Source organism: Brienomyrus brachyistius, chromosome 1 (assembly GCF_023856365.1).
Source record: "Brienomyrus brachyistius isolate T26 chromosome 1, BBRACH_0.4, whole genome shotgun sequence".
In the NCBI taxonomy this organism is placed as follows: Eukaryota; Metazoa; Chordata; class Actinopteri; order Osteoglossiformes; family Mormyridae; genus Brienomyrus; species Brienomyrus brachyistius.
The window spans coordinates 44,859,430-44,869,780 of record NC_064533.1 but is presented as its reverse complement, the minus strand read 5'-3'; the positions used below and the strand labels follow the sequence as shown (position 1 = coordinate 44,869,780).

Below are 10,351 nucleotides of genomic sequence, written 5' to 3'. Positions count from 1 at the left end.
CACAGTAAATGCATTGATTAATCTGAAATCTAACTTTCTGCATACAGTAATAGTCTAGAGCAGGGGTGTCAAACTCCATTCCTGGGGGGCCGGAGCACTGTGTAGCTTAGATATTCCCTGTTCCCACACCAATGATTCAGCTCAAGAGCTGTGTGGTAATTAGCACAAGGACCTGAATCAGGTGTGTTAAATGAGGAGACACCCAAAAATGTGCAGGGCTCTGGCCCCCCAGGACTGGAGTCTGACACCCCAGGTCTAAAGGTACAATGTGCTTTGGTAATACATCCAAAGATTCCCTTCACTGAAAGGTTTTAAAACGTATGTTTTAGGCTGTGCTATTAATGTGAAAGCATGTAGGAGCAGTATTCTCTTTAGCTATTTTACTATGGAAAAAATAGCAAAGTTCAGTTTTATGTTTGGTCTAGGAAAGACCTAAAGGCTCGAATGTTTATTAGAAGGGACTCTGTCACAAACAATGAAAGGACCAGTTTTTTTTCAAAAACAAGTTTCAAGAAACTATACAGACCAAGAACCAAGTGCTAGTAATAATACTGAGATACAGCCGGAGAGAGAAGGTGGATCATATAGAGCAGTAAGTGTGGAGGAGATTCTGCGCCATGTCTTTGTTGCCGCTAGCCTGGTAGATGAGAGACAGGTTATAAGCTATTTCCCGAGCCAAGTCCACTTGCTCACCGTCAATGCCCTAAAGACAGGGATACGAGGAGAGAGAACTAATAAAACTGCAACAGAAACCCAAGTGCACAGTCATATTCACTAAAGCAACACTATGCTGAATATCCTCTACTGGAAAAAGTATGTGCCAAGTCAATTTTTATATTACTACTAACGTAACATAAGAAATTAAACGAGAGAAGGCCATTCGGCCCATCAAGCTCGTTTGGGGAGAACTTAAATAGCTCAGAGCTGTTAAAATCTTATCTAGCTCTGATTTAAAGGAACCCAGGGTTTTAGCTTGCGCTATACTAGCAGGAAGACTATTCCATACTCTACACGCTGTGCAAAGAAGTGCTTCAAATTCACAGCGGTTGTCTGATTTGGCAAACTCGAGTGAGCAGCCAATGAAATATCAGCACAACACAACAACAAAGTCATGTAGGCGTGATATAAAGCATTGTGCAAGTACCTCGAACGAGGGTGGCGTGCAACTCAAGGCCCTTTGGTAGTAGAGTATAGCCAGATGAGATAAACCTAGCTGCTGCAAGGCCCGGCCCAGGTTGTAGAAGCTCTCCTGACAGTGCCCGCGCAGCTCAGCATAACGCCACAGGAAGGAGAAGCCCTGTGCAAAAAAGGAATGCATGCATCAATATTTCTATTTCTATACATATAGGTATACCTGTTAATAGGGAATCACAGTCATGGTAACGGTTGAAAACTGACTAAATGCACCTTTTCCAAAATCGATACCTCCAGCTTACAAGTACCAGCCAGAAGCAGGTAAGTTATTGAGGGACCGTCTTATACGTTAGCATTTCATTTCAGAAGACACTTAAATATGCTTTAAACCCAAACCATGCTTTCTTAAAGCAAAAAGACATGTAATATTTACTGATTAAGAAAAAAAACCCTAGCGAAATATTACCAAAAGTTCACACACATTCTGTTCCTAACTCTGCTTGTCAAGGTTCTAATTTGATGCATTTCACTCCAAGAAAAAGCCACAAGATGCTGTACAGATAACAGGACAAAAAGCTTTTAAAAACTACCAAGCCTTGCTCTCCAACGAAAAACTACAAATCTTCCCTCGCATAGCTTATCATATGGGTATTTTAAATAGTAGATCACCAGGTATTTCTCAGAAACTAACATCTAACACTAGCGCTGACCAATATACTATTTATTCAACAGAATAGAATAAAGTCACTTAATTAGGATACCTGTGATTTTTAGCAGAACAGTGAACCGTTCACAAACCAGATAAATGATGATGTAGGTGCACAAACCTGTAGCAGAAGTGGGTGCCGTTTAACCACAAACTTCTGTGAAGCCATATGGAAAAAGGTAAGTCCCACGCAAAGGCTGTAGAGCGGCTCACTCGGCTGGGCCCGAAACGTCTGTACATACTGTCCTGAAGGGCCAGATAGAGAATGGAAGACAAATTAGATAGAATGCAGACATACTGACCACAGACTGGCCGAATGCGGAACTTTTACTCAATTATATTTTTACTCAGAAGAGGCTTTGCTTGTCAAAACATCAGGGGGTGTTTTTCGATATGCGTACTTGACCGCACTTGTGTTCTTGTGCAGCTATTTTAAGTCATTTTCCATTGACGAAGACACATTCCAAGTACAGAGGACGATAAAAATCCCTGTTCTTGCCCCCCCCCCCCCAATCCCAATCCCATAATTCATTGTGCCCCAAGTCAGTCCTTGGGAGACAGGTTAGCAAGACCAGTCTTGTCCAGACCACAAGTACAATCTTTGCATTCTTGGTAATACAGTAACCCCAGATGTAATCTACAAGTGCAACACAAGCCTTGAACAATCACAATGGTTTGAGAAAACGAAAACTGACCCACGGTGCTTAAAGTGTCTGTGTGCTGCTGCGCTTTTAATGGGAGGGAAAATGTACTCGATATAGAAATATCTGCATGAATCATACCAAGGGCATGCTTGAAGCTCCCCGAGACGAAGGCATTGTGGCCATTCAGCACACACAGTGCGTGGTTCTCTGGGTTCTTTAACATGAGCCGCAGGCAGAAGCGGTGATGCCGTACATCCTGGGAGTGCATGGTCACCTGGTTGAAGATGTTCCACAGCTGGGGCCGTTCTACGTTATCCATCAGCATCAGTCTGCGAACGAGTCGGAATCAGTCTAAGAACTATGTTCACCAGCATAACTAGATGTGACTGGAATGACAAGAACAAATCTGCCGTACCCGACGTAGCCCTACGCCCCATACCCGACGTAGCCCTACGCCCCATACCCGACGTAGCCCTACGCCCCATACCCGACGTAGCCCTACGCCCCGTCCCCGACGTAGCCCTATGCCCCAGAGCGCTTTATCCGACGTAGCCCTACGCCCCATACCCGACGTAGCCCTACGCCCCATACCCGACGTAGCCCTACGCCCCATACCCGACGTAGCCCTATGCCCCAGAGCGCTTTATCCGACGTAGCCCTACGCCCCGTCCCCGACGTAGCCCTATGCCCCAGAGCGCTGTACCCGACATAGCCCTACGCCCCGTACCCGACATAGCCCTACGCCCCGTACCCGACATAGCCCTACGCCCCGGAGGGCCTTACCCGACGTAGTCCTACGCCCCGGAGGGCCTTACCTGATGTAGTTGTACGCCTTCCTGAAATTGTGGTCCAGGATGGCGGCAGACAAACCGAAGTACTCCAGCTCCTTCCGCTTAACGCGGTCGTCATAAAAGGAGTAGTACTCCAGGGAGGAGTCCACCAGAAGCTCCGCCTCCCCGAAGCGGTTCTGCTCACACATGACACAGACACAGCGCAGCAGAAGCTGCCACCAGTCGTCCCGGGACAGAACGCTGGTCTTCCCTTCGGGTGAAGAAGAGAGGACATGATATGCATAGAACTATGGGGGGAAAACAACTCAAGCATGACATTATACATATATACATGGTGCAGTGGTTAGCACTGTCTCCGCCTGGGTTACATGTGTTTTTGCATGTTCTCCCTACAATCCAAAGACATGCTGAGGCTAATTGGAGTTACTAAATTGCCCATAGGTGCACATGCGCGAGTGAATGGTGTGTGAGTGTGCCCTGTGATGGGCTGGCCCCCCCATCCTGGGTTGTTCCCTGCCTCGTGCCCGTAGCTTCCGGGATAGGCTCCGGACCCCCCGCAACCCAGAAGGATAAGAGGTTGGGAAAATGGATGGGTGTGTGTGTGTGCATGTCTTGAAATGTTAAAACGCACACCTATTCTGCAATATAACGATGGTCTTCAGAATCAGTTAAATCAAATTCATATCATAAATTAAAATGGAGCCCCAAAATATTACATAAATGTGGATAAAATATTTTAAAGATGATCCAGAATTGGACAGGGTGTCATGAGTATACACTGGCAGACGTCCGACCCCCACCTATCACATCAAGGTAAGCAGCCTCCTGATCTTCAATGTCGGAGATCTTTTCTCGAGACACTTTAACAAGGTAAAGGTGTCTCTCCCCAGAATTACACCTAGAGATCAGACAGACTTGGGCACGATTCATGGCCACCTGTTGGGGAAATAAGGCCATAAAAAAGCTAAATTATGATTGCAGTTGCTCAACTGATAGTGAACAATGACAAAAAAATCAAAACAAGGTGCACAAGTGACTCCGATTTACAGACAGTTTGGACACAAAAACCTTTAGTCAGTCAGTTTAACAGGGGAGAAGCGTAGACGACCTCCAGTGAAGTCATGGTGGCACGTCTACTCAATTCACTCCCAATCATTATAAGACCCATTTAAAGCAGGACCACCAATTAGCGAGGTAGAGGAGGAGAAAAGAGCTTGACCTTAAGTAGCATGGCCAGCATGGTCAGCACAGTGTCCAGGTAGTCATCCATCCGGATTTGGGAACGCAGCAGAATGGAGCGGTGTAGCAGGAGTTTAAGTTCCTACACAGAGAGGAGAGAGACACAGGATGGAGAATATAACACAAGCATAAAATCTAAACACGACGTCATACACACAAGTCAATTTGCATAAGCTACCGTAAGGTTTACCTGCTGGGCAGCGGCAGAATCCTGGGCTAGAGTCTCTGGGTCGTACATGGGCTGCAGAGCCTGCAGAGCTCCATCGGGGTTTCCCAGCTGCTGCTGCAGGGTGGAGAGGGACAGGCGGGCCTCCAGGTGCAGAGGGGCCATCTCAACCACCTTGATGTAGCTATTCACGGCCACTTCCATGTGCCCCAAAGCCTTCAGGCATTCTTATTACAAGCAAAGGCAACTGGTTTAGTATCCCAAAAGGCATGATAGACATCGCTAAGCTTTCATTAGACTCAATCGAGTCTATGATAAAATGCTGAAAAATAGTTCTTAGAAATTTCTCGATAAAGTGGCATAACGATAATTTTTACCGTAACTTAAAACCGAGCTAAGCACACAGTGTTAATGCAGATACTACTGAGAATTACTGGGTCAGACATTAAACCCACAACCCCTTGGATGTGAGGCTATAGTCACAAAGTCTCTATGCCAGTATGATGAATAGACAAAACTGAATAAGTACATTCAGGAACGTACCAGCATGTCTCAACCACACCGCGGGCAGATTGTATCTCTCGGAGCAGACGAGCGCAGAAAGTAGGGGCAGTGCGGAGCTGTATTCGCCCTCATCCTGGAACGCATCGGCCACGTCCAGGTACAGATCCCCGAGCTCCTCTGGGCTTTGCTCCATCAGCGCCGTCAACATCGGCTGCGACATCGCAAAGAAGTTAGTGTCAGGCAGAGAGATCTGTGCCACTTGTTGGTGTTAGTGCATACTCACATGTAGAGGCTCGAATACGTGCTGCTGGATCAGACAAATCATGAGCTTCACCCTGATGTCAATTGGGACGTCCTCTGGAATCAGCACCCCCAAAATCTCCCCTGAAGAAAGTGAACATTCAAAGAGAATTAAAATATTCTGCAAAATAAAACAGTACTAATCCAGACCAAGGTTTTGTTTCAACCAACCAGTTGAGTCCTCTGCGACTGTGGCTCTCTATGCTCAACTGGTTGGTAGAAAAAAAATCTTGGCCTGGATTTGCACTTTCTGGACCTGCAATGCACAACAGTATTTGTAGGAAGAGACCGTTGATATCAACAAGTAGGTGCATCTTACAAATATACTCAATACCAATTTATATCAAACTAGGGCAAACATTGCAGAGACCACCCCCTCCCAGACCACCCAAGACCGCTCCCATTTTAACCCTTTTGATGTTTATATAAAAAAAAATGTAAGCATCTAAAGCTCTGCTTGCTACACCGAACACCTCACCCTCTTCTTTGTCCGCCTGCTTGCCGTCACTCTGCTGGCCCTCGCCTTTCTCCTCTTTGGAATCTCTCTCCAGCACAATCCCACAGAACTGCTGCATCACCTGTCAATACTTACTGTTAGTCAACTGAGAAGCTTACGGTCATTATTTTGACTGCTTTCTTAAACATCCCTACAAACAAAAAGCAGTTATTGCTACATTTAACATCATAACATGACTGCATTTAGTGCGCAAGACAAGTGGTTCTCAGACGTTGTGGACTGCATACTACCTAAAAGATCAGGCTAACCACCTACAACCATTATTGTGGGGACAGTCAGTGGGGTAAGCGTTCGTACCCGTGATCAGTAGGTAACAGGTTTAAGCCCTGGCCTCAGCGTAACAGTCGCATGCCCTGCAGTATGACCTCAAGCTATGGAAGGGAAGATGAGGTAGGCAAACCTATACTTGTACTCATGCAAATGGCGAATAAAAGATTTATCATTATTATTATGATTGACATTTAAGTAGATACCTCCATGTACCACTAGAGGGAGCTCACATACTACAATAGTCTGTGAACTACTGAGCTACAGTGAACTGCCACCAAGTGCAGGGGCAGGTGTAGAAGGGGAATATAAGGTGGCACCTGCCCCCCACCCCCCAAAAATGTCCATACAAAGAAGTTCAATGTAAAACTGTATTCTAAGGTAGTTAGAATGTTATGAAACAATTTTCAGATTGCCCCCCAGCTAATTCTTTGCCCCCCTGTGCCACCCTATTGAAAAAATCCTAAAAACTGTCCTGGACACGTACTCCTTGGTAGTAGAACAGAATTCTATAATAGTCAGAATTACATACCTGCAAAGCCTTTTCATGTTGCCTATTGGTAATATATAGTTCTGCAGCCATATTAACGCATTCATTGGTGGCCAGGTGTGGATACCGATTCAGGGCTTCCTCCATAACACCCATGGATGACTGTAGGTCATTGGTCTCATAGTAGCTCCTACAGCAAGTAGGACACATAGCGTCATATCTGGGACACATTCTGATGGACACATAACGTCTGGGATATCTAAAATGCCACTCTGATGGACACATAACGTCTGGGATATCTAAAATGCCACTCTGATGGACACATAACGTCTGGGATATCTAAAATGCCACTCTGATGGACACATAACATCATATATTTATAAAGCATAAAGTGGCTAAGAAATAGCACACTAACTTGGCCATGTCCCGGGAGAGTTGCATGAAGTTTTCTCCATCAGTTGGCGGCAGCAGGTTGAGTATGCGGCGATAACCATCCATAGCTTGCTTGTGATCTCCCACTTGCTCGTAAAGACTGGAGCGCTCCCACAGATAACGCACATTACTGGGGTTATACTTGATGGCTAGGGAGGAGTACGGAAGCAACAAAGTGTGTCAAGGTGTATAAATAACACAGACATGCAAACCTCAGAACCAGTAAAGCAGGGGTGTTAAACTCCAGTCCTGGGGGGTCGGAGTATCATTCTCTCTACCTAACTGTTGATCTGTCCATCTATATCTATTTAGTAGGTTGCTTCAATTCCTAAAGCTCTTAGTCATACCTTTAGAGTAGCAGATGATGGCCTGTTTTATATTGTCCTGCTCCAAGGACATGTCTGCCAGCTTCACCCACTCCTCATAATCACTGGGGTTTAAATGGGCAGCAATCAGGCCAAACTGTAGAGCCTTTTCCATATCCCCCTGGTCCTCATAGATCATAGCCAGGGTCGAGAAAGGCTCATAAGCCAGAGGAGCTGTTGGGCAAACAGATGAAATGGAGACCATTAAAATCACTGTAAATGAAGTGAGTAAAATTCAAAAATTTGATTACAGTATCTGGAACATTTATGCAGACAAATTGAAGAGACAACTAATTACTAGTGGTGGAGTAAGATAAAACTTTATTGATCCCAAGGGGAAATTAATGTTGATTATTATTAATAATAAATCAGTGTGGCATAGGGGGGTGGCATGGTGGTGCAGTGGTTAGCACTGTTGCATCACACCTCTGGGACCCGGGTTCGAGTCTCCGCCTGGGTCACATGTGTGTGGAGTTTGCATGTTTGCCCCATGTCATTGTGGGGTTTCCTCCGGGTACTCCAGCTTCCCCCCCACAGTCCAAAAACATGCCGAGGCTAATTGGAGTTGCTAAATTGCCCATAGTTGTGCATGTGTGAGTGAATGGTGTGTGAGTGAATGGTGTGTGAGTGAATGGTGTGTGAGTGTGCCCTGCGATGGGCTGGCCCCCCATCCTGGGTTGTTCCCTGCCTCGTGCCCATTGCTTCCGGGATAGGCTCCGGACCCCCCGCAATCCAGTAGGATAAGCGGTTTGAAAATGAATGGATTGATGGATGGATGGTGTAGCATAGGCTAATTTCACAGTCACCCTGTCTTATAATCTCCATGCACATCGTAATGGCATCTTCCTTTTCCCCCCTGGCATAGCGGATATTGGCTTCTCCCATCAGTCCGCGCAGGGCTCGTGGCAGTTTGCTCCGCTGTCGCCGTTCCTGGGTGCGACAAGATGCACGCAGAAGTCAAACCAAACTTCCAAACAACCCATATACATGCATATGTCATACTTGTTGTCTAAAATACAAACAGCAGAGTTTAACAGCTAGACAGTTTCTTGCGCCATCCTTACTCTCATCATCTTCTTGTTCTCACGGTTCAGTTCCATTTCCAGGGCAAACACATCCCCAGCAGATAGTAACTCATTCTGCTCCACTTCCTTGCCATCCGCTTCCCCCTCTTCAGCCACTTCTCCCAGCATGGAGGCAAACGCCTTCTGAACAGGGAGGCTCACTCCATCATCCGATTCCTCTAACACTAAAAGAGGGCCAGTGAGTGTTTACAACAGTAGCACATCGTACGACCATTCTGGGCCCCAAGTACAAGGATAATGACCTGTTTTCTTCTTTTTTCGGCGTCTGCAGGGGCTACGCGAAGTACTGGGGGCAGCACAGTCGAAAGGGGAGGCTTCGTCCTCTTCCGATTCCCCATCACCGGCTTCCTGAGAACTTACTAAATCCTGCCCATAAACAAAATGCATTCTGTACAACACGGCTTTAACAACCATTTGTTTCTATTTTGCGAATCATGAGCATGGATAGACAAAGGAGGCCTGTTAATGGAAATTAAACACGAAAGAAATGTAATGAACGTATCATTCCTCCAGCTTTGTTGTTTACACACCGCATTCCGACTTTAATGAAATGATTTTATTTCATTCGTCCAGCTTTGCTTTTTACAGATCGACTGTCGACTTTACCTTATCTTTGGCCTTTCTCTCTTCTCTTAGTATTTCAAACTCCTCAAACGAAATCTTTCCCTCTAAGTAGTCAATGAGCTCCGAACTAAAACTCGACATTTCTAATACAGCTGAGCAATAATACGATGCAAAAAGTAAATAAAAGTTGCTAATGACGTTTTAGCAACCTAACTTGCCAACCGTCACGCTGGGGTCCCCACATTTATCATTAATAAATTACGAAATCTTATTACATCGTCCAACCAACATTTACAAGCAATTTATGTCAATAGCTTAAATTAGACACTTAAAGATACATTTAAACCTATTCGGGGGTGCTAATTTAAAGAGTGCCGCCATGTTTGCCTTTTTACTTCCGGTCGACTACTTCCGCTCTCGTGGTCCCCTTCCTTCAGTGTTTCCCAGCCCAGTCCAGAGGGACTCTCATACAGTTCGCATTTTTGTTCTCTCCCAGCGTCCAACATACCAGTACCCGGCTTTTAGTACTCCTGATTGGCTGGATGGGAACAAAAATATGGACCGTCTCAGAGGACTGGGTTAGGAAACACTGCACTTAAATGAGGAATAAAAATAAAAAGCAGGCGTTTACCAGGAACAGGATTCCCGTCGATCACAAATATACACACGCATATTGGAACACACATTATCACACGCCATAGACAGTTTAGAGATGTCAAATTAACCTAATGTCTTTGAACTGCAGGAGAAAATGTAGTATCATGCAACTGAAGACGGCAGTAGCCAGCAGAGAGTGCATTCCAAGTAGCTTTGCCTAGAGCCCCTGAAAAGCTAGAGCTGACCGACCATGCATCACAGGGAGACCTCCTCACAGCCTTATTATCATAGGAGTGATAATGTTACATTGCGAGACTGGTTAATTAGAAATGAGGTGTTTATTTCACATACCCACCAACAAAATAAATAAATTACTGCACCTGTCACACTAACCACACACATTATAGCATGTAGATTGCCTTTGCAATCATGCAAATCAGTTCATCCAAACTAACAGACAATAGGATTAGTTTAGCCTCTTCGTGAAGGACATCTGTACAAAGGACATTCGTTTTAAATTTAGCAGCTAAAAACTGTTACCAACAGCAAC

The 10,351-nt window shown here is 45.4% G+C and overlaps 1 protein-coding gene across 1 annotated transcript; it reads right to left on the bottom strand.

Moving 5' to 3' along the window:
• Positions 1 to 408: 408 nt before the first annotated feature.
• gtf3c3 (general transcription factor IIIC, polypeptide 3) lies at positions 409 to 9,661 on the bottom strand. Its single transcript, XM_049024868.1, has 18 exons — positions 9,247 to 9,661; positions 8,883 to 9,006; positions 8,620 to 8,804; positions 8,362 to 8,485; positions 7,538 to 7,729; positions 7,174 to 7,339; positions 6,801 to 6,948; positions 5,963 to 6,062; positions 5,468 to 5,568; positions 5,224 to 5,395; positions 4,705 to 4,907; positions 4,495 to 4,596; positions 4,076 to 4,211; positions 3,300 to 3,525; positions 2,623 to 2,813; positions 1,962 to 2,086; positions 1,145 to 1,297; positions 409 to 703 (listed from the first exon to the last, which is right to left on the bottom strand). The coding sequence occupies exons 1-18, from the start codon at positions 9,343 to 9,345 to the stop codon at positions 581 to 583; spliced, it is 2,670 nt and encodes an 889-aa protein (XP_048880825.1). The 5' UTR covers positions 9,346 to 9,661; the 3' UTR covers positions 409 to 580.
• Between the last annotated feature and the right edge of the window lie 690 nt (positions 9,662 to 10,351).